The sequence below is a fragment of the Thamnophis sirtalis genome, unplaced genomic scaffold (assembly GCF_051295495.1).
Source record: "Thamnophis sirtalis isolate CommonGarterSnake01/CBP01778 unplaced genomic scaffold, rThaSir2_p1.2 scaffold_12, whole genome shotgun sequence".
Classification (NCBI taxonomy): Eukaryota; Metazoa; Chordata; class Lepidosauria; order Squamata; family Natricidae; genus Thamnophis; species Thamnophis sirtalis.
The window spans coordinates 61,771,893-61,799,572 of NW_028261392.1; the positions used below are offsets into that span (position 1 = coordinate 61,771,893).

At 42.0% G+C, this 27,680-nt stretch overlaps 1 protein-coding gene across 1 annotated transcript in view; it reads left to right on the forward strand.

Moving 5' to 3' along the window:
* Positions 1-27,680, forward strand: part of CACNA1E (calcium voltage-gated channel subunit alpha1 E) — a 407,324-nt gene that overhangs the window by 312,359 nt on the left and 67,285 nt on the right. The window contains exons 25-31 of the mRNA XM_087726930.1: positions 3,041-3,100; positions 6,781-6,887; positions 20,236-20,332; positions 22,669-22,829; positions 24,476-24,613; positions 25,731-25,932; positions 27,321-27,485. Coding sequence (XP_087583056.1) covers positions 3,041-3,100; positions 6,781-6,887; positions 20,236-20,332; positions 22,669-22,829; positions 24,476-24,613; positions 25,731-25,932; positions 27,321-27,485 — 930 coding nt within the window. The remainder of the gene's footprint in view (positions 1-3,040; positions 3,101-6,780; positions 6,888-20,235; positions 20,333-22,668; positions 22,830-24,475; positions 24,614-25,730; positions 25,933-27,320; positions 27,486-27,680) is intronic.

Below are 27,680 nucleotides of genomic sequence, written 5' to 3' on the forward strand. Positions count from 1 at the left end.
CAGGAGTTTAGAACATCGGACTTGCCTCATTTTACACATTTGAATTGCCGAGGCCATTAATGCTTGCTCTTTAGTTCCCAATCTCCAGTTTGATGAATGGATTTCTCTAGTCCCAAAGGCAATAATTAGTTAACCAGTGTGAGTGGCAAATTAACTCGGAAGAGGGACGCTGCTGTTATTGCCAGTTGTTTTATGTAGAAATTGGGGAAGGCAACACAGAACTACTGACTTCTAAAATAGTGGCTTTTAGATTTTTCTGTACCTAGACACAGGAGAGAAGCAGGCTTCTTAAAACAGCTGCATTCCTCAGTTTGATGAAAAGGGGGCCTCAAAGGATAGGCGCATTGCTTGTGTAGGCTACATTTTCAGCGGTTCCAGCTAGTGTGAGAGCTCCACGGTAATAGCTACAGGATGGTGCCAAAGTGTGCGGCAGGACGTAGGTGGAAACATGCCTCTGAATCGCTGGAACATGAGCAGGAGGGTGCACGATGGCATTCAGATCCTGCTCATTTGCTTTCCGCGAGCATCTGGCTGCTCCTTGCAGAAAGGGAACAGTGGATTCTGTGGTCTTTTAGCAAAGAACATCATTTTGCTGCTGTGGCAAAATGCCAGCGGCAGACAGAAAACAGATCAGAGGAGACGTAACAGCAAGTACACAAAGCTTAAGGTGCAGCCAGACTGTAGAAATTGTTGCCCCAATAAAGGAGAATATTTATAGCTCGTGGTTGAAATAGCAATAGCAATAGCAGTTAGACTTATATATCGCTTCATAGGGCTTTCAGCCCTCTCTAAGCGGTTTACAGAGTCAGCATATTGCCCCCAACAACAATCCGGGTCCTCATTTTACCCACCTCGGAAGGATGGAAGGCTGAGTCAACCCTGAGCCGGTGGGATTTGAACAGCCGAACTGCAGAACTGCAGTCAGCTGAAGTAGCCTGCAGTGCTGCATTTAACCACTGCGCCACCTCGGCTCTGTGAATGAAAGGTCCATGCTGCTCTCTGAGCCTGGTTGCTTCCTTGCAGACGTTTCATTACCCAAATCTGACTGTCCCTTGCAAGAAAGCAAGAAAGCTCAGTGAGTACCAAGGCCCCTTCAAATTGTTGTCCAACCTGACAGCTGAGGTTGCTAACTTCTAAAGCAGGTTCTACGGTGTTACTGCCATTTTTAACAGCAGTTTACATTTGATAATGTGGGTAGCAGATACAGTATTAATACTGCTCACTTTCTTGGTATAATCACCTCCAAGGGTGGGTTTCTCCCAGTTCGCACCGGTATGCCAGAACCGGTTCGTGAAATTTAATGTACCTTTTGGAACCCATTCCAAAAGGAAGGAAGGAAGGAAGGAAGGAAGGGAGGGAGGGAGGGAGGGAGGGAGGGAGGGAGAGGGAGAAAAAAAGAGAGAAAGAGAAAGAGAGAAAGAAAGAAAGAAAAAAGAAAGAAAGAAAAAGAAAGTGGGAGAGAGAGAAAGAAAGAAAGAAAGAAAGAGGGGGAGAGAGACAGAAGGAAGGAAGGAAGGAAGGAAGGAAGGAAGGAAGGAAGGAAGGAAGGAAGGAAGGAAAGAAGGAAGGAAGGAAGGGGGAGAGATACACACAAGAAAGGAAGGAAGGAAGGAATGAAGGGAGAGGGAGAAAAAGAGAGATAGAAAGAGAAAGAGAGAAAGAAAGAAAGAAAAAAGAAAGAAAGAAAAAGAAAGTGGGAGAGAAAGAAAGAAAGAAAGAGGGGGAGAGACAGAAGGAAGGAAGGAAGGAAGGAAAGAAAGAAAGAAAGAAAGAAAGAAAGAAAGAAAGAAAGAAAGAAAGAAAGAAAGAAAAAGAAAGAGAATTTATGACCACAATTGAACCCAAAAATTTGGTTGCTAAGCAAGAGCATTGTTAAGTGAGCTTCACCATATTTTCCAAGTTGGCCACACCGACCCGGTCACACGCCCACCAAGTCATGCCCGCCCAGTCACATGACCGCTGAGCCACTCCCACAAAACAGGCCACACCTACAGAATAGGTTCTAAAAAAATTTTAAACCCACCACTGATCACCTCCAAGTATTTGCATTATTAAAACAGGAGAAAGCTAGGTTTCATTTTTTCCTCCCATCTTTTCCTCCCATTTTGAAAAAAAACACTTATTTTCACCAGCCTCTTCTTGTTCCAGTCTTGAACCAAGGATTTCAGGTAGCCTTAGCTTGCATTCCATGGCAGGGAATGGATATTGGCAGGGGTGGGCTGCTGGGGGTTCGCAGGGGTTCGGGAGAACCTCTAGCTAAGATTCTGTGCAGTCCAGAGAACCCCCAAATCCCACTCCTGGCTGGCCCTGCCCACCCCACTCCTCCCAGGAGTCTGCATGTGGCCCATTTTGGATGCAGATAAGTGCAGGGCGCATCCAGAGGCTCAGGAAAGGCGAAAAACAGGTGGAAAATGGGTCCATTTCTGAACTCCAGGGGGCCTCCGGAGCCTGGGGAGGCTGTTTTCTCCCTCCCAGAGACTTGAGGAAAGCCTCCGGAGTCCCAGGAGGGCAAAAACACATCCGCCCCCGGTCGCCATAGTGCAGGAGGCTAACTAGGCCACGCCCACCCAGCAACCGGGCAGAGAACCCCTTGCTAACATTTTTGAACCCTGTCCCTGGACATGGAGGAGATATTTCTAATGAATTGTATTCTGGACATTATTCATTTCAAAAGTCATAATATAACACATGTTAAATATAATGTGTTATTAATGAGAATAAGTCCTTTCAAAACAAAACAATTAAAAGTGCTAAACCCGTTTGCTAAGTCATGTTAAAGACATTAGTTTTAGTAGTCTGTTACATCTAAAAAGGAGGGTTTTCACAGATCTGGCTTGCCATTTTATAAGTTATATAAGTTATAAGGTATAACTTATTTATATAAGCTTTTTTAAAAAAACCAACATTCCTTGCCATTGTTTAAACTTCAGAATGAGATTGTTTTATACTTATTTATTTAATTTATAAGCCTTCAATTTTATTCTGCAACTTGACAATACTTTCTTATTCCACACTGTTCCATTGTTTCCATTCTTTGCAGGTCCTGAGATATTTTGACTATGTTTTCACTGGAGTCTTTACCTTTGAGATGATTATTAAGGTAAGTGAGAAGAGAAGTGTTTTCCTGAGTCAGCTGGAAGACAGTGGACAGTTTCATATCCATAGAGCTTCGTCATCTCTTTTCAAGAAAATGGATCTTCCAAATAAATTCTCTAGAATGGCTAGATTAATTGAGATCCAACATTTCTGAGAACTGAGTTTCCCTTAGACTGCCACTTGCTGGACCCTGAGAGATTTTTGCAGGATTGTTACTATATATTATTAAGGAATGATTTAATATATGATTCAATGTTTTTTTAAACTTCAATGAAGTTAAACTTCAATGAAGGAGCTCTGAACTTTTAGGAAGTCGGTTGGGATGGCTCTTAAGACTTATTACAACTTTTTCAACAAACTACTGTAGGAATTCTGGGAGTTGCAATCCATTACCCTCTGGAAGATACCAGTTTAGAGAAATTGCTCTAGAAATTTTTCTTTCCTTCTGGGAAATTTTGTGATGGCAATAAAGTAATGTCGAAAGCATTTTCATTTCACAATTTGGCTAAACCAAATTGTCTTTCCTTGGTTATAGCAATAGCAGTTAGACTTATATACCGTTTCATAGGGCTTTCAGCCCTCTCTAAGTGGTTTACAGAGTCAGCATATCGCCCCCACAGTTTGAGTCCTCATTTCACCCACCTCGGAAGGATGGAAGGCTGAGTCAACCTTGAGCCAGTGAGATTAGAACCGCTGAACTGCAGATAACAGTCAGCTGAAGTGGCCTGCAGTACTGCACCCTAACCACTGCACCACCTCGGCTCTTATCTCTGTCATCTGTTCCACTTCTTGGTATGTCAGAGAATTATGCCCAAAACCCACACTAAGGTATTGCAGAGTGCTGCAAACGAACAACAACGACAACAACAACAATAGTAAAATTACAGTGAAACGTTTTGTATTAAAAAGGTATGTCAGAGAATTATGCCCAAAACCCACACTAAGGTATTGCAGAGTGCTGCAAACGAACAACAACGACAACAACAACAATAGTAAAATTACAGTGAAACGTTTTGTATTAAAAAGGTAGAATTATCCAAGACCAAGCTAATCTCTTCAGCAGTTAACCGAGTCTGCCAACTTTAATACGGGAGCAGCCGTAGCTGAGATGTTAGTGCCATCTCAGTTTATAATGACAAAAACGGTAACTTCCTCTTTGTGGGTGGCGAGTGTTGGCCTCTATAGGAACAGAATATAAAACAGTTTCTTCAGCAGAAAGAGAAAAATGGGACTTTTTTTAGCATAACTTTTTGCACGTCCCTATCACTTCTCAAATGTCACTCCTACTGAACGGGGTTTCTAAAAGAAGACACAGCATTTAGGAAGCAAAACTGTCGTCCTGATTTTTTTTTTCTCCAAATAAGTTCTAAGAGAACTGAAAGATACTGAGCTTTTTTAGTTGTGTAATGACTATTTAAGAAACATTTGTATTCTGCTAATTTGTTTTATTTAAGTTACCTTTCACTTTTTCTCCAGGGGTTCAAGGCAGTGTACTCAACACTTTCTCTGCTAGTTGTTTTTTTTTTGTCAAAACCCTCCAGTGAGGTCAGCTGAGGAAAAAAGATAGATACTAGGCTGAATGAATCACCCTTTGAGCTTTTCTAGACTTGAACCTGAGTCTTTTCAGTCCAACCGGGTGCGCTTCAAGGTGCTACTTGTCACCTACAAAGCCCTTCATGGTATTGGATCTGGGTACTTGAGAGACCGCCTACTGCCAATCACCTCCACTAGACCGATAAGATCGCATAGATTAGGCCTCCTCCGAATTCCATCAGCCAGCCAGTGTAGACTGGCAACTACTCGGAGGAGAGCCTTCTCGGTGGCTGCTCCGACCCTCTGGAACGAACTCCCCGTGGAGATCCGGACCCTCACCACCCTCCAGACCTTCCGCGCCGCACTTAAAATCTGGCTATCCCGGCTGGCCTGGGGTTAAAGATTCTAACCCCTACTCGAATTGTATGACGGTTGAGTTCTTAAATGATGTAGTGCTTTTATGTTGTAAATTGTTTGTCCTTCCCCCACCCCTTTTGAACTGTGAGCCGCCCTGAGTCCCCCCAGGGAAAAGGGCGGCATACAAATAAAGTGAACTGAACTGAACTGAACACCTTAACCAATTCACCCAGTACTTGTATTGTTCAAGTAATGGATTTTATATGGTGTGAAAATGTCTTCTGCGGGATAACAAAGAGGGCCTCCTTTTCAGCAGCTGATAGTCGGTAGTTAGCGGAGCAGATTTCATTTCTATTTTTTTAAGGCATGAGTCTTATAAACAGTTATAAATAGGTTTTGTATGAATTTGCCCTAGTTTGCTTTTTCGTTTTGTTGTATAACTGGAAGGAAATCGCTAGCTCTCACTTCTTGGGAACATATTTAGCATAAGTTAGATAAGTTCTAGCATCACAACAGACCCCCAAACTAATCTTTTTATTCCTTTTATCCCACTGCTTGTGTCAGAATGATACCAAAGCAGGACAGTCCAAACTCGTTCCCTTTTTAAGGCAGGCGTGCATTATTGTAACACGTATAAAAAAAGAAGTGTGATTTATGTTACAGTGCCCCAATTTTGATTTGGTCAACCTGACATGTCTTCTTCTGGTGATACTCCTGCTGATTCAACTGTACTATAATGCAGTGTTTCTCAACCTTGGCAACTTGAAGATGTCTGGACTTCAACTCCCAGAATTCCCCAGCCAGCGAATGCTGGCTGGGGAATTCTGGGAGTTGAAGTCCAGACATCTTCAAGTTGCCAAGGTTGAGAAACACTGCTATAATGTAAAACAAATTCGACAGAATTTAACTTCCGAAGCTAACTGATGGCGTTTTTTTATTTACTAATTTTAAAATGAAATTATAAGCAACTTTATTGCTACATCCATCTCCCACAACCTCTTAAGGCTTGAGTGAATTATCTTTCTCCATATGTTTCAAGTTTCAAGTTTATTAGAATTTGTATGCTGCCCACTCCCAGGGGACTCTGGGCGGCTCACACAGACAAGAAACATTTAAATTTTAAAAATAGAATAAAATAAAAAATACAGTATTAAAATTCACATCACCCATCTAAACGGGGCTGGATATCAATCAACAGCCCCAGGCCTGCTGGAATAGCCAGGTCTTAACGGCTTTACAGAAGGCCGGGAGAGTGGTAAGGGTCCGGATCTCTGCAGGTAGATCGTTCCACAGGGCCGGCGCAGCAACAGAGAAGGCCCTCCCCCGGGGAGTCGCCAGCCGACATTGTCCAGTTGACGGCACCCGGAGGAGGCCCAACCTGTGTGATCTTGTTGGTCGTTGGGAGGTATGTATTTGGATATAGGCTTACTGTTGCCTCAGTAATGGGATTTGAATGTAAAGAGCTCATAATCAGAAATTGGAGCTTAGGTTAGAAGAGCCAAGGTGGCGCAGTGGTTAAATGCAGCACTGCAGGCTATTTCAGCTGACTGCAGTTCTGCAGTTCGGCTGTTCAAATCTCACCGGCTCAGGGTTGACTCAGCCTTCCATTCTTCCGAGGTGGGTAAAATGAGGACCCGGATTGTTGTTGGTGGCAATATGCTGATTCTGTAAACCGCTTAGAGAGGGTTGAAAGCCCTATGAAGCAGTATATAAGTCTAACTATTGCTATTGCTATTGCTATTCTTCTATTCTTATGAGTATAAAGTATAAGAGCTTGTCCTTATCTTTCTTTAGATGATTGATCAGGGATTAATACTGCAAGATGGCTCTTATTTTCGGGATCTTTGGAACATCCTGGATTTCATTGTGGTTGTTGGAGCGCTGATGGCCTTTGCCTTGGCGTAAGTATTTGCATTTTTTGGGCTGGGTTCAGATCATTTTACATACATGAGAACCATGCTACCAATGCTCAAAATTTCATTGGCTGCTACTTCAAAAACATCACATCACTTAAAATAGCATGCTTGTTTCCCTTGCTGGTTTAGCCATCGCTCACAGACATTTTTTATGATGATTAAATATGAGGAAATATATTTTATGTGATTTAAAAAAAATTCTAACTGGATGGATGGATGGTAAGAATAACTGCAGGCAAAGTAGGGCAGATATATGAAGAAAATAATAATCTTGATTGAGCCAGAATTTTGCCTAACTTCTAGACTTATTTTCTCTATATTAAGATGAGTATAGCTGAATACACAATGTGAGCTTTAAAATCATACAATTCATTCAGTTCACAATACAACAATACAGAATGCACACAAAATCCATCTTTTAGGATTATCAGTCTTTTAAAATGCTTATTATATTTTTCTGGGTCTTCATATTACTGGTTTGGGAAATTTGCCATTACCTATCTTTTGATGTGACACTGGATAGTCTTAAGAAGTGCACCAGGGGTGGGTTTCAACCAGTTCGCGGCGGTCCCCACGAACCGGTTGGTCGGCGAACCCAGAAGTAAGTAACTTCCGGGAACGGCAAAGGCTCACCCGCCAGCCCGCGCTCCTTACCGGTCTATGAAGGCTTCTGCACTTCCACGCAGGCGCATGGCACATACAGCGCCTGTGCGATTCTCCGTGAGCAGCTGGATGGCACATACAGCGCCTGCGTGATTCTCCGCGAGCAGCTGGAGCATCGCGCAGGCGCTAAGACGCATGCGTGAACTGCGCGCGTGCACGAGGACACCGCCAGCCCCGTTCCAACCGAACCAGTTGGAACGGGATAAGCAACCCACCACTGAAGTGCACCCTTCTCATTCCTTTTTTGAGAGACTGACTCATCTCACAAGAGATAAAGAAAAGGGAAACTTAAAGAAGAGAAACGTATCAAATCACATTTTAATTTTAAAATATTAATACTGTCTGCAGTATTCTGCGAGGTAAGTATACAACTACCCAGTTCGTAATGTATAGTACATGACGAGTACTGTAGGTTAAACTCATTTTTTTTAATGTTTAAAACTTCTGAAAAACCTTGCCAAGAATACTGCCTGGACTTGTTTTGGCAACCATGAAGAATCGAACGCTATTGAACAGAAGAAGAGAAAAAGATCACAAGATAATATTATTAAAATGTTCCCCAGGCTCCTATTTTTTTACAGAGCCCAAAGAATATATTAGGAAAAAAATAATTATCTCAAGAAAGAAAGGAACTATCTTCATGCACAATCTGATGCATCAATAAAAGAAAAAAAACTGTCACTGAACTTGTAAAAAGATATTGATTTTAAGCACACAAAAACAAAAGAAGTACAAAATTAACACAGTTTTGGCCTACAGTATTTACTAATTTCTTAGAAATGATTTGACCTCTGAACCAAAACTCTCTGACTCTTTTGCCAGACTGTCCCCAGCCTTTGGGGATAAATACAGATGTTTATCAGAATTGTTCAAGAAGCGTGGCAGCCATTTCTTGATTTGGTACTTGGAGTTGTGCCTCTGATTTTAAAAGAACCAGTCAATCTAAACCATTTCCTATCTTCTTTGCTGTTGGTATTTAGGTTCCCTACCAAATTCTTCAAAATCTGTTTGAGCTTCATGGATGGTTTATTTTCAAGAATCCTTTAAGGATTGTGCGTCTTGTAAGACCTGGAGAATTCTATGTTACGATCCATGATCCTTCCTATAGAAGCCAGTGCTTTGGGTACCTTGAGTGAAAATCACAGCAACTAAACGACTTTAAATCCATAGATCTAAATTGGAGAGTATTGTAAAGCATATAATAAAACTCTTGATAGCTGGTTTTCAAGAAAGGTCAGTTTGGATCAAAGAAGTTACTTGAAGATTTCTCCCCAGAGCCACTTTCTTTCAAGGGGTTCCACGTGTGTTAATTGCCCTTGTGTGCAAATCTGAACTACTACTATGCCATGTAGTTGGAACAAATGTTAACCAGCGTGTTTCCTGCTGACTGCCCTGCATTCGAACTCCTAATTGCACCAAGGTGCCTAAAATAATTTTCCACTTGGAAAGATGCTAAGGACTGTTTCACCTGTCACTTGGGGCCAAATTGAACTTAATTAGAGAGATTAGGGTTTCCTGCAGTTATTGTTTGTTTGTTTTTTACTAATTAATGCTGCCAAGGAGCAAACGCTGCTTTGAAAATCAACGCATAACAGCCAGTCACTCCTCCTCCTGATGAATGCATGTGTACATTTGAGCTTGTAAACACATGTTTGTCACCATCCCATTAAGCATTTTAAACATGTGTAAAGCAACCAACACATCATATCTGAAATGACTCTCGTTGCAAATGAGAGAAGGAAGGTGGGTTCTGGGGTGGAAAAAAAATAATGGAATGCCAGGATATCAAGGCTGTGAGATGAGGCTGTTGCTCTTTTCAGATGCAAATCTTCTTCCAACAGTCTCCTTGTTCCTTTGCTCTCTGCTGATGGCCCATTCCCTGATCTTGTCTGTTTTCTTTCCACCTCTCTATCGATCTGGCTTTCTGACTGTACGTCTGGGCCCTTACTCACAGGAATGCTTTGGGGTAATTATGTTTCTTGTTTATCTTTGGGGGGGGAACCCAAGTGAGGGAAATGGGCCTTGAACGGAAGAATTTGGTTTGCGTATCTGTCTGTTACATTGCTATCAGAAAGGCTTGCTTGGGTTAGCACTAGGAGAAGGCGCCATGCAACTTCTCGCAAAGTTTCCCATGGCAAGTCCTGTTTCCAATCTGTGCTTCCCACCAGACTAGGAACAATCACAAAGCATTCTGTGCATACAATTTCAGCCTACAGTACATTGACTCTGCACCAAAGGCTGTGATTGTCAAGCTGTTTGAAAGAAATCAATTTCCTGCTATTTCTGGCAAAGTGTCAAAAGGAGAAGTTTCAAAATCAATTCACGGAGGAGTGTGAAAAGTTGCTACTCACAACCCCGTAGCTGAAATGAGATTAAAAAAAGAACACCGCTTACATTACATCAAGGGAATAGAACGGCATAGGCCACAGATCATTGGTTATGTATTGGTTAACGTGGTACTTTTACTGTCAAAGACATGGAGTACTTTCTGCCTCATATGTAAAAAAAACCCAAACTTTTGAGTACATTGAATATGCCACTTTCATTGGATGAAGCCACCCACTAGCTATTCAGATATCCAAATGTCTTATGCCAGTCTTGAGTATCAAAGGACCTTATGAGCCATGGCTGAATGAGATTCTACTTGAGTTATTATCTCCTTAAATGACATTTCTGTCTGTCTGTTTGTTTGTTTCATTACGGGTTTATCTACTGTGTACTTCCTTGAAGTCAAGTCAATATACAAAACACATACTTCAAAATCTGAAGTATAAACAAAGCTCCCAAATTAACTAGGTAAAGGCAGCCCGATCGGCATTAGCATCCAAATATTTGGAATATATAAAAGTAAGCCTGATGCATCCTGGATGGATGGCTTGATTTAAGAATGGAAATTTGTTGAACACAAAAACAAAAAGGTAGTTCTTGTTTTTATGTATATGAGTGTGTGTGTGTGTGTGTGTGTGTGTGTGTGTGTGTGTATTTCTGTGTGCATTTATTTATATAAAAATAAGGAATAAGCATTCGGTTACATCTAAAATGGAGGGTTTTCACTGATCTGGCTAGTAATCTTATGGCTAAGTTGTTAAAAATTAAAGCTTCTTGCTATTGTTTAAAGTTTAGAATAAATACTTTGTAATCTTTATTTCATGTACGTGTTGCCAATCTCATTCTGCAAAATGGTCATCCTTCCTTATCTCACAGTGTTATAAAGGCAAATTCCTGGACACTGACAGTAGCAGTGGTAGGTTTCAAAAATTTTTAGAACCTCTTCTGTAGGTGTGGCCTGCTTTGTGGGATTGGCTTGCCGGCCATGTGACCAGGTGGGAGTGGCTTGCCAGCCACGTGACCAGGTCGTAGTGGCTTGCCAGCCATGTGACTGGGTGGGCGTGGCCAACTTGTAAAATGTGGTGAAACTCACTTAACAACGCTCTTGCTTAGCAACGGAAATGTTGGCTCAGAAACTCTGGCATTTGAAGCACGCAAGTCTTAAAGCTGTCAAGTTACAAGACCCTTGCACCCATAACCCTTTAGGAAAAAAAACCAGGGGTGTTCAAACTTGACAGCTTTAAGACTTGTGGACTTCAACTCCCAGAATTCCTCCTCTCACTCTTCATCTTGATGATGTGTGGACGGGCAGGGGGAGGGAGCTGGAACCGGTTCTAAACGGCACAATAGATTTGTGGAACCTCTTCTATAGAAGAGGTTAGAACTGGCAGGAACCCACCCCTGGACCGTAGTATGTTTCATTGATGAGAAAGAAGCAAAGAGGAGGGTCAGTTTCAAAGACAACACAGGACCGTTTTCTCATATAAAAGCTGCCATCACAAAGGCAACAGCAAATGCTGCTCATCAGCAACTGAAGGGAACTTACAGAATTAAGATAGATGAGCAGACAGTAGTTCATCTTTCAGCTATTTCAGCACTGTGTCAGGGAACAGCGCCAGATTTGGCTGCTTTAAAGAACAAGGATCTCCATTTTCTAACCTCTCCATTTCAAATGCAGTCTTTGATGGATATAATATAAAGCCTCAACAATACAGCAGTCGTGATTCATTAAAGCTGCATACATCTTATAATAGATGTAGAACTCCACTTTCTCCCAGGCTGATTTTTCTGATGTTGAGAACTTCAGCCTCAGGAAAAAGCAGAAGAGAGTGTTTCAAAGGTCCAGGGTCTTGTCTTTCATCCAACTCCCAGCTCTGAGGGAAATTTAAACCAATGATTGTGATATCAAAAAGACTTATTTTTTAAAAAAGTGGGAAAGGTAGAGAGATAGATAGATGTTTCTCCACTTTCATTTCTCCCCTGCCAATCTGTTGTTGACAGTCTCTTGATCATTTTGGTGTCAAACCACTCTGAGAGATGGTTTATGATTGCCATATGTGACTTTACTGAGTAACTGTGTGGTTTTCAATTTAAAACCAAGACAGGGTATCTGATCCTTACCCAACTGGGTACGATCTCCCCGTGGAGATCCGGACCCTTACTACCCTCCCGGCCTTCCGCAAAGCTGCTAAGTCCTGGCTGCTCCAGCAGGCCAGGGGGCTCTCGTAATATTTAGCCCCCCGGAGATTGTGACTGTTGTATATTTTAATGTTGTTTGTGTATTATTCCCCTCCCTTGTTTTATTGTAAGCCGCCCGGAGTCCTTCGGGAGTGGGCGGCATACAAATCAATAAAACTATAAACTAACTATAAACTATAACTGATAGCAAATGTGAACTCTATGAAAGCTGGAAGAGAGATCATAATTTGCTTTTTTTTTTGCCTAGCATCTAAGTTTGATTGTAAGATTGTGACTCATCTCCCAAGATCATTAACAGCTGCTGTTGTGTGAAGTCATGACATATTGCCATAAATTATAGAATGATCGTGTGAGAAATAATTTTTTTTAGGTTACATAATGCTGAAAAAACAGTGAGATCTGTGCATGTGTAAGAGAGAGATAAGCTACATAATAATGTGATTAGCCATCAACATTTCAAATGTTCTTTCGCTAGAAATTCATAATTATTCCCATTTAAATTTAGAAGACATACAAGCTATCTAGAAAGCATGTTGACTCTGTATACGCCACCCAAAAAAGAGGATTTTCATTTCCAAAGAAAGTTTTGGGGTTTTTTATTAAAAGTTTTAAAGAGTTTTACAATTATATACCTTCCCTCCCTCTCCCCTCCCCCCAACCCCACATCCCCTCCCCCCTCCATAACCTCCAAGAGCAAATACAGGGTATAAACATTTAGCAACCATATACTAAAATAAACTAACTAACTTTAACATCATCCCTCACTCGTACTTTAACTCCCCTTTCGTAAGGCTAACTTTAGATAAGTTATGACATTCCTTGCTCATTCATTCATAAGCTAACTGAAATTTCTTAGTCCCATATTTATTTTGAATATAATCAGTCCGTCTTCTCCATTCCAACTTGTATTTCTCATCTGAATGATCCTTCAGATATCCTGAGATTTTGGCCATCTCTGCTAAGTTTGTTACTTTCAACGTCCATTCTTGAATTGTAAGCAATTCTTCCTTCTTCCAGTACTGCGTCACCAACAATCTTTCTGCCGTTGTTAAGTTCAGAATCAAAGTAGTCTCTATAACTGTACAGTCTGTAATTATACCTAACAAGAATAACTGAGGAATAATCTTTATCCTCTTTTTGAGAATATTTTGCATAATCCATCATATTTTTATCCAAAATGCTTTGACCTTTTTACAAGTCCACCATATAGAGAGTTTTGAAAAGGTATACTTTTGTGTAAAGTATTCCTGTACAGATGCAGCGCACATTACTACAACTTTATAGACCTATAACAAACAGGGAAAGACCATAGCTGGTGTTTGCTTATCAATGGGCCAGTGGTGGGTTTCAAAAATCTTTCAAAAAGATTCTATGCAACTGAAACTCACAAACTGTAAATCTTCTTAAGTAATCTCTATAGAGAGATGTTGGCAATTGTATTCAGAGCTTTTCTGCAGATAAAAGCAAGCCCTGTGTCTGATTTTGAACCTTTTCCCACAGGACAGTGTCAAAAAGAAGCAAGGGATGTAACAGGCATTAAGATTTGTCACACAACCTCTGGAACAAATAAGGGGGGAAAGTTGCTGTGCCATGCTGTGTTAGGAAAGGATTTATAAGGCAGAAAGCAGCTGCAAAAGCAATTGTTCAGAGATTCATGCAACGAGAACAATGTCCCAACTCTGCTTCTCTCTGCCACTATCAACTGGTGACAAAGTTGATAACTGAGTCTTCTTTCGAGATCCAATTATATCTGTTGCTTTTTCTGCCAATAAATTAATCAGACTGCAACACTGGCTCACCAAAGAGAGTAACAACAAAGGAGAATATTTGTAGCTCAGGGTTGAAATGAGGGGTCCTTGGTGCTCTCCGAGACTACCTAGTTCAGATAATGAAATATCTGCAAGAAAGCAAACAATCTCAGAGAGCGCTAAGGACTCACAATAACAATATGGATCATATACAACAATATTTTTTGTATGTATGTATGTATGTATCAGGGGTGGGTTTCAACCAGTTCACGGCGAACCCAGAAGTAAGTAACTTCCAGGAACGGTGAAGGGCCCACTCGCCTGCCCGCGCTCCTTACCAGTCGTTGAAGGCTTCTGCGCTTCCACGCAGGCGCATGGCACATACAGCGCCTGCGCAATTCTCCACAAAGAGCTGGATGGCACATACAGCACCTGTGCGAGTCTCCGCGAGCAGCTGGAGCATTGCGCAGGCGCTAAGATGCATGCGTGAACTGCGCATGTGCACGAGGACGCCGCCGGCCCCGTTCCAACCGAACCGGTTGGAACGGGGTTAGCAACCCACCCCTGGTATGTATGTATGTATGTATGTATGTATGTATGTATGTATGTAGCTCTTTCCCAATGTGTGTCCAACTGGTCCAGAATGCAGCCGCGCAAGCGATACTGGGTGTACCGAGATACACCCATGTTACACCTATCCTCCGCGAGCTGCACTGGCTCCCTATCGGTCTCCGAACGTGCTTCAAGGTGCTGGTTATCACCTTTAAAGCCCTACGTGGCTTAGGACCCGGATATCTACGAGACCGTCTTCTGCCACATACCTCCCAGCGTCCGATAAGATCTCACAGGATGGGCCTTCTCCAGGTGCCGTCGACTAGACAATGTCATCTGGCGGCTCCTTGGGGGAGGGCCTTCTCTGTAGCTGCCCAGGCCCTATGGAACGATCTACCCCAAGAGATCCGGACCCTCCCCACTCTCTCGGCCTTCTGAAAGTCTACTAAGGCCTGGCTATTCTGGCAGGCCTGGGGCTGTTGACCTCATGAATGAGGTCCAGCCCCACTAAGATTGAGTGCATGATGTGTTTTTTTAACCTGCTTTTCCCCTTTATTTTAAATTTTTTTGTATTCTTTTTGAGTTGTTTTTATGTAAGCCGCCCGGAGTCCTTCGGGATTGGGCGGCATATAAATTCATTAAACTTTGAACTTTGAACTTTTATTTTAAAGAAAAGAAAAGAAAGGGCTGTGTGGGGGTATCTTTGAAGTTGCATTATTTTTTTTATCCAGAGAGCTTCCAACCAACTTTAATATTTTCCTTGCTATAGCAGCACAACTGGCTGTGAATTATACTTTTAAAACTGCAGGTTCATTAAAAATTTGCTTTCACCTAGTAAAATTGCCCCATGAATTATTGAAATGTAGTCTTACCCACTGTTCTCACAAGGTAGCTACTGATTTTAAAACGGAACCCAAATTATGCCAAAACCTCCAGGGCTCTTGTTTGTCATCCAAAACTAACACAAAGCTCATTTCCGCTACCGGACAAAAAAAATAAAATAAGATGCCTTCTAGATCTGGAGCATGTTTAACATGCTATTAATATTTTCTATAGAAATGTTCCATGTGAAAATCTAAAACAAATCATAGAAAGTTGCAGAACTTTACAAAGAGATTGAGCAATAAAGTGGCAGATGATATCTAGGATTCATAGGTAATGCAACATAAGAAATACGGTTTACTTATCTAATTATGGATTACGTAGTGTTAGGTCTGAAACTAGCTGTTATGACTCTGCAATGTGATCACTGTAAGGTCAAAAAGTATTGGAACAGAACATTACAGGGTTTCATCTCAAATCGTTTTTGGCAGCTTACTGTGTTGAACACAAGATCAATACACAGAGTAGGAGTGCAGATTCATGTTGTAATGAATTATATTATAAGTTGCTTTTACGCTGATTAAAACGGTTCCACCACAAAACCTCGCTCGACTAAACCGCGTCCGACTAAACCGCGTAGCTGACGTCATCAACAGGGCGACAACAGCGCGGAGACAGAAGCACGCTGTAAACCCTAAACCTAAAATTAACCCCTAAACCTAAACCTAACCCCCCTAAACCTAATCCTAACCCTAACCCTAAACCTAACCCTTAACCTAACCCTAAACCTAACCCCAACCCTTAACCTAACCCTAAAGCTAACCCTAAAGCTAACCCTAAACCTAACCCTAAACCTAACCCTAAACCTAACCCTTACCTTAAGTTGAATCGGCTTGCTTTCAAAGTGCTATTTAAAGCGCCCTTCTTTCTCCGCGCTGGCTGTTGTCGCCCTGTTGATGACGTCAGCGATGCAGTTTAATCGGGCGCGGCTTAGTCGAGCGCGGTTTTGACGGGTCACGGATTAAAACAGGAAGTCCTCAACGTTAAGATACAAGTGGGATTAGAAAGTTCAGCCAACTCCATGACCAGATCCATTTTTGGGGGGGGGGCATTTTTGTGGCAGTCATTAAATGAATCACCGTGGCCATTAAACAAATGGTGCAGTCTTTAAGCAGACAGTGTGGTTATAAAATGAACCCATTCTTTCAAATGAGGGCTTTTTCCTAAACCAAAAAAAAAAACCACACCAGAATCCAGCAAAAAAAAGTCACAAATTACAGACTTGTGATTGTAGGACACTGCAACATTGCAGTCCAACAATCATACGCCAAGTTGGTTGCGAAGTGCCTAAAATGCAGTCACATGACAAGGGTTGAGTGCGCAACCTTTTATGATGGCCAAAAGGGCTTTATGGGCCATAAGCAGGGGTGGGTTTCAACCGGTTCGCGGTGGTCCCTGCAAACCGGTTGGTTGCTGAACCCGGAAGTAAGTAACTTCCGGGAACAGCGAAGGGTGCGCCCGCCCGCCCGCGGTCCTTACCCAGTTTTGATGAGTTCTGTGCTTCCATGCATGCGCAGGACGCATACAGCGCCTGCGCGATCGTCCAGGAGCAGCTGGAGCGTCGCGCAGACGCTAGTACGCATGTGTGCACCGCGCGTGTGCACGAGGATGCCGCCGGCCCCGTTCCAACCGAACTGGTTGGAACGGGGTGAGAAACCCACCCCTGGCCATAAGCCACCTATTCTGAAACCATGATCACTCTGGATAGTTGTAAAAACATCCGTTGCATGCTAAGCCCTGCTGGTAGTGATCTGAGAGGCCTAACCAATGATTGTTTCTTAAGTTTGAGCAATAAGACTAAAGCATATATAGTGCTTTGCTTTCAGCATCACCTTATACAATAGCACAGTCTGACATTTTCTAGAGCTCATAGAACATAGAAAGGATAGCATGAGTAACCTTTTATAAGTTTAAGAAGAAATGCTGTTGAAAGGGATGTAATATAAAATATACCGGTTCTAGGTTTTTAAAATCATTTCCTAAAATTTGTTGATGGTCGTTTTGTTTTAATTTCCTATAATTTTCCCCTCTGTAAATGTGGATGGGAAAATAATATGTCAGATAAAATAATAGCTAGATATTAGCATGTAAATTATAATTTAGAATTTAATTGCCAGCAGAGCAAACAAAGCTTGTATCTCTCTCTCTCTCTCTCTCTCTCTCTCTCTCTCTCTCTCTCTCTCTCTCTCTCTCTCTCTCTCTCTCTCTCTCTCTCTCTCATAAAAATATTAATTTGGTTTATTGTTAATTTGTGAATAAAGAACATTGTGAATCAAATCTATACAAAATTTTAGAGGGAAGTGCTGTGAAGTACCCGTGGTTCGTCCATGAGGCCAATGTTGAGAAAAGACATGGACACGATCTTTCTCGGGATGGAGCGACCCTGATTGGGGGTCTGGGAGCCCCTTTTATTGAGATAGGACAAAGGCAGGAGGAGCAATCAGCATGTGATTTAAGACAGCCTGTCAAACTACAATTGCTAATCTACTGCTCAGGGAAGCTCTGTCTATATATGGTCAAATCCTGGGCGTCATTGGTAAGGCACATCTAGAGTGAACTATCAGGATGTTATGTTACGAACTATCAGGATGCTATGTTCTTTAGGAGTTTGTTTTTTCCTATGTGGTTCAGCGTGGCTGCGCATGCCCCGTTATGCACTGGGCCATGGGTGACTTCCACACCTACACAAGGAGTTATATGACAACAAAGTGCCTAGTTCTATGTAGTTTAAGAACTTAAGCATCATGAACTTGCAGATGATAAGGGAGTTTCAATAGTGGAAGACAAACTTTCTTTGGGAAAGTTTGTTTTCCACTATTAACCTTTTCATTGAATAATTCCTAATATGTTTTAAGGAATCCTTGCTTTTTTCCAGAATGGGTTTTGACTGTAAATCAGGTGCCTATGGATGATGCCATGGGCCTCATTACCAAAGAACCTTCCTAATTTATATTAGGAAGCAGCATAGTAAAGTGGGCGCAGATAAGGATTTTCTCAAAAAGGAGTTTCTTAAAATCAACTTGTAGTGTCTAATTTTAACACCGAAGGTAAAGATAAAGGTTCCCCTTGCACATATATGCTAGTCGTTCCTGACTCTAGGGGGCAATGCTCATTTCCGTTTCAAAGCCGAAGAGCCAGCGCTGTCCGAAGACATCTCCATGGTCATGTAGCCGGCATGACTAGATGTCGAAGGTGCATGGACTGCTGTTACATTCTCACCAATGGTGGTCCCTATTTTTCTACTTGCATTTTTACATGCTTTCGAACTCCTAGGTTAGCAGAAGCTGGGACAAGTAATGGGAGCTCACTCCGTTACGCGGCAATAAGGATTCAAACTGCCGAACTGCCAATCTTTCTGATCGACAAGCTCAGCTTCTTAGCCACTGAGCCACTGTGTCCCTAATTTTAACACTTGATATCTATTTAATTCTTTTAAACTTTTGTAATATGTGTTTTTTTAAAAAATGTTGTACGCCACCCTGAGTCCTTGGGAGAAGAGTAGCATATAAATTCAATAAACCTAAACCTAAGAGATGAATGTAAGGGATAATACACAAGTAAAAGTTTCTTGTCCCTGCTTTTTCCTTGAACCTAAAGAGATACCTCCGGAGCATTTCTTGATGCTACTAGTCCTACTGAACTCTGTAGATGAGTATAGGAGGACACACGGGAATTCTTTTCATGTTCTTCCTGAAGTTCATCTTTCAGGCTTCAATCAATTTTTCAGTTCTTTCTAGATCAGTGATGGCGAACCTATGACACGCGTGTCAGTGCTGACACGTGTAGCCATTTGGGGTGACACGCACAGGATTTCATGCAATTCATCCTCGGCTCCTGCACGGCCACCGAGGATGAAAGAATCTGTGCTGGAGGAACGGGGGGGGGGCGGGACGTGTGATCTCCCCCGCCCACACTCACTTACTGTATCGCCGCCGCCCCTTTCTGAGCGCAGGGGCTGCTGGTAAGGCGTGCGTGCCGTGCGCACACACGTCATCAGTGCGGCGAGGGAGGACCCGCAGGAGAGGAGCGCGGGAACAGTGCGCGCCTCTCTCCAGTCAGGCCGGCACAGAGAGTCTACTCCTGGGACTGTCGGTTACGACCGCACCACAGCAGGGAACAGCGGAGTGCCAACGGGAACTGTGAGCGCCATTAGCAGCAACTATAAATTGCGCAAAATTATGTTTTTGTCGAAGTGACACACAACGCGAGTTATGCTCGATTTTTTGCCGATTTTTGACACACCACGCCAAAAAGGTTGCCCATCACTGTCCTAGATGCTGATTAATGACTAATGAAGATCTTTTTCTTAATAATTTGCCTGAGGATATGACAACCTTTTATTTGCAGTGTATAAAAAAATTCTTTCAACTCAGTTATGGTATCATGCACTTCTGCTAATCCATACACTATATGCACGCACATATTTACTTGTGTACGAATGGTACATTGCTACAGTTTAATTCAATAGTAGAACCGTCCCAGGAAAAGAGGTATTTCACTGTCACCTTTGGATGAAAACAGAGCGGGATGATTGCTGGGATTCACCAGGTACAAGAATGTATGATTCATAGTGGCATGGTGCCTCACAACAGATGGTTCAGCTCAGCAAGAGTGTGAAATCACCTGTGTTAACCTTGCTAGCGCACACTTTCTCACGATAGTAGGATTTGAAATCATCAGTCCATTCAAATGAAAAGGGAATTCTCCCGGGCTTACAGTCTCTTTTGCTCTCACCTACAGACACAAACACACTTTTTAATGTTCAGAGAAACCTCCACTCAATAGTTCAAAATCATCAGGCTTCAAAAAGCTAATAATGTGGCCCATGCTTCTCACTGTGTATACAAAAAAAGGAATGTTTACTATGGTAAAGAATACAGTGAGTTTAGCTTCCGTTTAAAAAGTTCGTTTTTGTTTTTATAGTTGTGTCTCAATATTTTGGGTGGCTTGTTTATGTACAGGTCCAACAAAGGCCGTGACATTAAAACAATCAAGTCTCTTCGTGTTCTACGTGTCCTGAGACCTCTGAAGACCATCAAGCGGTTGCCCAAACTCAAGGTATTTTGCATATGAATTCCAGGCAGTGACCAATATTTTTTTAAAGTAACTTTTAAAGCGTATCAGATTTAGAGTAGAGTTTAGAGTTTAGAGTAATTTATTTATATGCCGCCCTTTTCCCTGGGGGGACTCAGGGCGGCTTACAACTCGAAAAGGGAGGGAAACAAACAATTGACACATAAGACAATACATCATTAAAAGCACGACATTCATACTATTCGGGTGGGTTACAGTCTTTAATCCCAGGCCTGTCGGAACAGCCAGTTTTTAAGGGCTGTGCGGAAGGTCTGGAGGGTGGTGAGGGTACGAATCTCCACGGGGAGATCGTTCCATAGGGTCGGAGCTGCCACCGAGAAGGCTCTCCTCCACGTAGTTGCCAGTCGACATTGACCGGCAGATGGGACTCGGAGGAGGCCTAATCTATGTGAAGAGTGACAAGTTGCTCTCTAGGGCAACTTGACCAGAGCTGCATAGTGAAGTAGATAGCAATAGCGCTTACAGTTTAAAATGTCACCCTATTGTCTCCAGCAATCTAGGTCCTCAATCTAGAGCCAAGGTGGCGCAGTGGTTAAATGCAGCACTGCAGGCTACTGCTAGATCAGCAGTTCAGCGGTTCAAATCTCACCGGCTCAGGGTTGACTCAGCCTTCCATCCTTCCGAGGTGGGTAAAATGAGGACCCAGATTGTTGGGGGCAATATGCTGACTCTCTGTAAACCGCTTAGAGAGGGCTGAAAGCCCTATGAAGCGGTATATAAGTCTACTGCTACTGCTATTTTACTGAAGGCTGAGTGTAAAGTATTCCTGTACAGATGCAGCGCACATTACTACAACTTTATAGACCTATAACAAACAGGGAAAGACCATAGCTAGTGTTTGCTTATCAATGGGCCAGTGGTGGGTTTCAAAAATTGTTCGAACCTACTCTGTGGGTGTGGCCTCCTTTGTGGGAGTGGCTTGCCACCCATGTGACCGGATGGGAGTGGCTTGCCACCCATGTGACTGGATACGAAGATGCCGACGACACTTGTCAGAACCACCTTAAATTACCTCACACACAGCACTGGCGTGCATAAGAATAGGACGTAAACTTGTTTTTTAAAAGGCATCTTTGGTTTGCGTTAAAACAACTTCAACACACGCAATGTTCTGATTGCACCACAAACGCAGTAGCCATCCTTACCTTTCACAGAGGCACCGAGTTTTATAAATAGGAGCATGATAGTGTAGAATAATCACATCCAAGGACCAGTGGTGGGTTTCAAAAAATTTTGGAACCTCTTCTGTAGGTGTGGCCTGCTTTCCGGGTCCACTGGTGGAACCTCTTCTAACCGGTTCGGTAGATTTGACGAACCGGTTCTACCGAACAGGTGTGAACTGGTAGGAACCCACCTCTCAACTCAAGCTATAACTTTCCAAACAGTTGGGTCTGTTTCAATGATACATAATGTGGAAGGTAAGGGAAACTTATTTCCCTACAACCTCTTCCCATCATCTGGCCAAGTTCAGTTCGGTATCACAGATCGATGGCACAGCCATGTCAGAGGAAAGCTGTGGAGAGACAATTTAAATCAAATGGAAGCAGAGAGTTGTGGAGTAATTGGTGTTGTCTGAGCTTGGTTCTTTACCTGCAGACATTTCATTGCCCGACTAGATAAAATCATCAGAGCATTGATGATGTTAAATAGTCAGGTAACAAAATAGCAATAGCAATAGCAGTTAGACTTATATACCGCTTCATAGGGCTTTCAGCCCTCTCTAAGCGGTTTACAGAGTCAGCATATTGCCTCCAACAATCCGGGTCCTCATTTTACCCACCTCAGGAGGATGGAAGGCTGAGTCAACCTTGAGCCGGTGAGATTTGAACCGCCGAACTGCAGAACTGCAGTCAGCTGAAGTAGCCTGCAGTGCTGCACTCTAACCACTGCACCACCTGTTTTTGTGCTATCCAGTCCTTGCCTGCCTTTTCCTTTCCTGCAGACCTGCACAGTGATGTTTTTGAGGGACTGATCTAGAGAGCAAGAATAGGGCTGAATAATGTCCACACGAAGCTCCCATCCTATAGTTGTTGCAGCTGATATGCATTAAACAGTACTTGGAGAAATAATCATGATTACGCAAGATGCTATATAGCATGACGGACCCAATTATCCTCATTTGTTTGGTATCCTCATAAATTGTTTCATAAACAAATGAATTAGATGCCTTTTGTACAATTAAGGATTTGACAAATGCCTTAACTAATTATAGCTTTGAGGCTCTTGATGTCATCTTCGATAAGAGTATTTTCGCTTCGTTAAGATGAATCACACTTCATGGTTTTATCATTCTCCCTCAGGCAGTCTTTGACTGTGTGGTAACTTCTCTGAAAAATGTCTTCAACATACTCATTGTCTACAAGCTCTTCATGTTCATCTTTGCCGTCATCGCAGTCCAGCTTTTCAAGGGCAAATTCTTCTACTGCACAGACAGCTCAAAGGACACAGAGAAAGACTGTATGTAAGTACAGCACGCAGCACTCAGTCATGGCCTTTCGCAGTTAATATACTATAAAAACTTAGAGGTGCTTCTAAATTAATGTTAGTTTTTTTTAATCATTTTCTTCTAATTTTCTACTTCATATGCTTTTGCATGTTTAAGGAACTTTCTGATTACGTAGAAACTAGTGTTTTATTTTTAGGTGACCTTGTTCTACTTCCAAACTGAGAGGTGCTTAATTATACACTGAATTATAATAGAAAATTGTTCTGACCCCCTTCTCCGTCCAGTAACGAATGCCGAGACAAGCTTAACTGGAATTTCACAGCACTTTAATTAACAAGAAACAGACACCGAAAGCCCAAGCATAACAAACAGATAAGAACCTTGGCAGCAACTCAGACTTTGACATAGACAGATAACAGCTTCTCCAGCATTATGAATGAAGTTGAACCCTGCAAATCAGACTCCTCCCCGAGTCCTTCCTTAAATACAATCTTGAGAGGAGCCTAATTACAACCAGCTGGGTCCAATTATCTTTTGTAACTGGGTAGCTGTTTTCTCTGTCGATCTGCCCGGGGTTGCCTGGCACCCAGGATCACCTCCCTTGTCCCCTCGTCACTACCCCAAGGCCTGACGTCATGAGCACACTCCCTTCGGCTCTCACTGCTGCTCCATGCCTCAGGCACCTCCTGATGGCCAACCAGCCTCTCTGTGCCCTGCTCGGAGTCGGAACCCTGTCCAGGGTCCTCCACCTCTTCCAGATCCAACTCATAAGGCCTCTCGCTGTCGGAGTCTGTTTGCAGCTCCAACGGCTCCTGCTGGGCCACAACAGAAAATTATATGGTAAAACTTTAGAGAGAAACATGAGCTTAAGTCCCTATTTTTAATTACTCTAAGAAACTTCTTAATGTTCTTGACCCTTTGGTTTCTATCTGTATTTAATCCTTCCTTACATTTTATGATGATCATTTAGAAAGAGAAAAAAGTAAGTTTAGGGGGCATGAAGATACAACAGTAGGTAAGTCGGTTCACCGACAAATGCACACCCGACAAAAGCGCGCCGACAAAACCGTGGTGAGCGAGGTTTAAATCGCGCTCACAGAAGTGCGCCAACAAACGTGCACCGACGAATGCGCGCCATTAAGGAACAACGTGAAAACAACGTAATAACAACGTAATAACAACGTAATAACAACGTAATAACAACATAATAACAGCGTAATAACCCTAACCCTAAACCTAAACCTAACCCTAAACCTAACCCTAACTCTTACCTTAACCCTAATCGTGCTTTTGTGGGTGCGGTTTTGTCGGCGCTCTTTTGTGGGAGCGCTTTTGACCTCGCGGTTTTCTCGCCCCATTTTGTCGGCGTGCTTTTGTCGGGCGCGCATTTGACGGGTCACGAGGTAGGGTCAATACCTGTTATCTCTCATTCTAAATTCTGTCTTGCTTCTCCCATCCAGTCAAGCTAATTTCTAGCGTCAGAGCCAGTGATATCAGAAGGAAAGATATGGGAAAACTGGATTCCCATGATCAATGCTTCTCTTCCGTCCTAGGAACTGTATTTTGTATCCCTGGACCTACATTTTAAGCCTTTTCCCCCACCCTCCTTATTGTGACGGTGTAACAAAAGCCTTTTATTCTCTGCCACTTTTATACTATAGTGGAAACTATATAGACCATGAGAGAAACACAATGGAAGTAAAATGTCGAGAATGGAAGCGCCATGAATTCCACTATGATAATATCATCTGGGCTCTGCTTACGCTCTTCACGGTTTCCACTGGAGAAGGATGGCCTCAGTGAGTATTTTCCTTCTTGACCTATAAGTGGATTTGTCTAGCTTTTTCAAGATACAGAACCTGTTAGTGGGGGGGGGGGAAACAGTCAAGATCTCCTGATCACAAAATTGTAGCCATATTACCTTTTTTTCACAAAAGAACAAGCTCCACGCTTTCCACTGAACTTTAGAAAAAAATATTATGACATCCCTGCTGTGTTTCATCCCCCACCTCTTTGATTTGGTCCCTTATGGAACTCCATCAGATGTCACAAAACACCTTGTCACTCGGAACGCTGACACACATATTGAAAAACTGCTGTACTATGATATTAGAAATGGATTGTTGTAGTTAGCAATAGCAATAGCAATAGCAGTTAGACTTATATACCGCTTCATAGGGCTTTCAGCCCACTCCAATCGGTTTACAGAGTCAGCATATTGCCCCCAACGATCCGGGTCCTCATTTTACCCACCTCGGAAGGATGGAAGGCTGAGTCAACCCTGAGCCGGTGAGATTTGAACAGCCGAACTGCAGAACTGCAGTCAGCTGAAGTAGCCTGCAGTGCTGCATTTAACCACTGTGCCACCTCGGCTCTCTAGTTCACCTTTAAATTATGAGAATAATCAGAATATTTAGTGCATTTCCTTTTTAATAATAATAATACATGCAATTTCTTTTTCTGAGGCAAATGAATGCATTTTTATTAGGGTACAAAGGCAGATTTCTGAGTCGTGATGCCTTTTTTGCAAAGGCAAAATTCCCCTCTTGTTTGAAGAGTACCTCACGTAGAAAAAGAATGGGCTTCTTGAGACATTTGCTGTAGGAAAGTGTTCTTCTAAAGCAAATGTAAAGCTAACGTATACATTCAGAATAATCATAGATTACTATCCTTGAACTATTCTATGGAAGGAAGTTGGGAGGTATAGCTGACTTTCATTGAATTATCAGAAACTAAACAGCCTTCAGTCAATTTACTTGTCATTTTTTGTGTATTCCACTCTAATTTTGATAAATATACTATCTCAAAAGAGTTTCACACTCTTTCAGTGTACAACTAACTTGATAAAAAAAAATAACAAGGAATCATTAACAGGTGATTTTCACTCGCGTTTTCTCTTTCTCATTGTGTCCCCAGGGTTCTACAACATTCAGTAGATGTGACTGAGGAAGATCGTGGCCCCAGCCGTAGCAACCGGATGGAGATGTCTATTTTTTATGTGGTGTATTTTGTAGTTTTCCCCTTTTTTTTCGTTAACATCTTTGTGGCTCTCATCATCATCACTTTCCAGGAGCAAGGAGACAAAATGATGGAAGAGTGTAGTCTTGAGAAGAATGAGGTAGTAAGAAGTAACTAGAGCTTAATTTAATCCTGTGCATGACTGGTTCTGCTTAGAGATAGATTTAATTCTGGGTGTTAGCTGGGTGAGTTGTTTTTTCCTCCCTGATATTAACCTCTCCATTGACCTATTTAAGCATGTTACGGGCAAATGGATAAAAGCTTTCTTTTTAATGAGAATCTTGATTCTTGGAATCCTAAAAAATCAATAGGCTTTTATTGCCCTAGAATTAAAGAAAAAATGTTGAAGGAAGAGTTGAAAGCAGAATGAAAGTTATCTTATTTTCCATAAGGAATAAAATAAATGAAGTTTTCTTCCAGAAATAACTATAAACTATTACTTATATAATAAACATATAATATATGTTTATATAAACATATATAAAATGTGATTATATATCATATCCTGGACATAAATGGTTTCATCTTCTACCCTCAAAAGGACATTATAAGGCACTGCATACCAAAACAATTAGACACAAGGACAGTTTTCCCCGAATGCTCTCATTCTGCTAAACAATTAATTCCCACAACACTGTCAAATTATCTACTAAGACTGTATTCCTATTATTCTTCTCTTCCTAGTACCTATCTCTCTCCTAGTACCTATCTCTTTCCACTTGACTATAACCATGTTGCTTATATCTTTAAAATTTATATTGTTTTATTTGTTTCCTAGTATAATTTCATTGCTTATTAGTAACCTACGACTATAACTAAGTGTTGTATCTTATGATTCTTGATGAATGTATTCTATTTTATTTTTCTTTATGTACACTGAGAATATATGCACCAAAGAAAAATTCCTTGTGTGTCCAATCACACTTGGGCAATAAACTATTCTATTCTATTCTATTCTATTCTATTCTATTCTATTCTATTCTATTCTATTCTATCCAGTGGTGGGCTTCAGCCAGCTCGCACCTATTCGGGAGAACCGGTTCTTAACTTTATAAGAGGTTCAGAGAACCGGTTGTTGGAAGAAATCTTTTTTTGGTTTTCTTCCGCTTTACAGGGCTAATCCTGTAAGGAAGGCAGAAAGGAAACATTCTGGTGTTGTTTCTAACCTAATCTTTATTGCCCTGCTTACAGAAACTGCCTCTCCGGTTAACCCTTATGACATTGTAACAGTTAAGGCAAAGTGCCTATTGACCTGAGTAATGTTGAGTTGGCCACGCCCACACGGTCACATGACCACTAAGCCCCACCTACCCACCTGATCATTAGGATAGAGAACCGGTTGTTAAATTATTTGAATCCCACCACTGATTCTATCCCACGAAATGATGTTGTTCTACTTTTTTTGTACCACATAGTTGCACATTACTATTAATAATTATAATAATATGCTTGACATATTCTTGATTTCCTTTTTTTTTCTCCTTCCAGAGAGCCTGCATTGATTTTGCCATCAGCGCAAAACCCCTCACCCGCTACATGCCTCAAAACCGGCACACCTTCCAGTACCGAGTTTGGCACTTTGTGGTCTCTCCATCCTTTGAATACACCATTATGGCTATGATAGCGCTTAACACTGTGGTTCTAATGATGAAGGTGAGATGAAACAGAATCAATATTTGAGACAGACGAACACTGCAATTGCAAGTCAACGTCATTTTTTTTTTAAAAAAAATACAATTATTGTAGTGTGTTGATCTCCGGGTGCGCTTCAGGGTGCTGTTGACCACCTTTAAAGCCCTTCATGGTAGTGGATCTGAGTACTTGAGAGACCGCCTTCTGCCGATTACC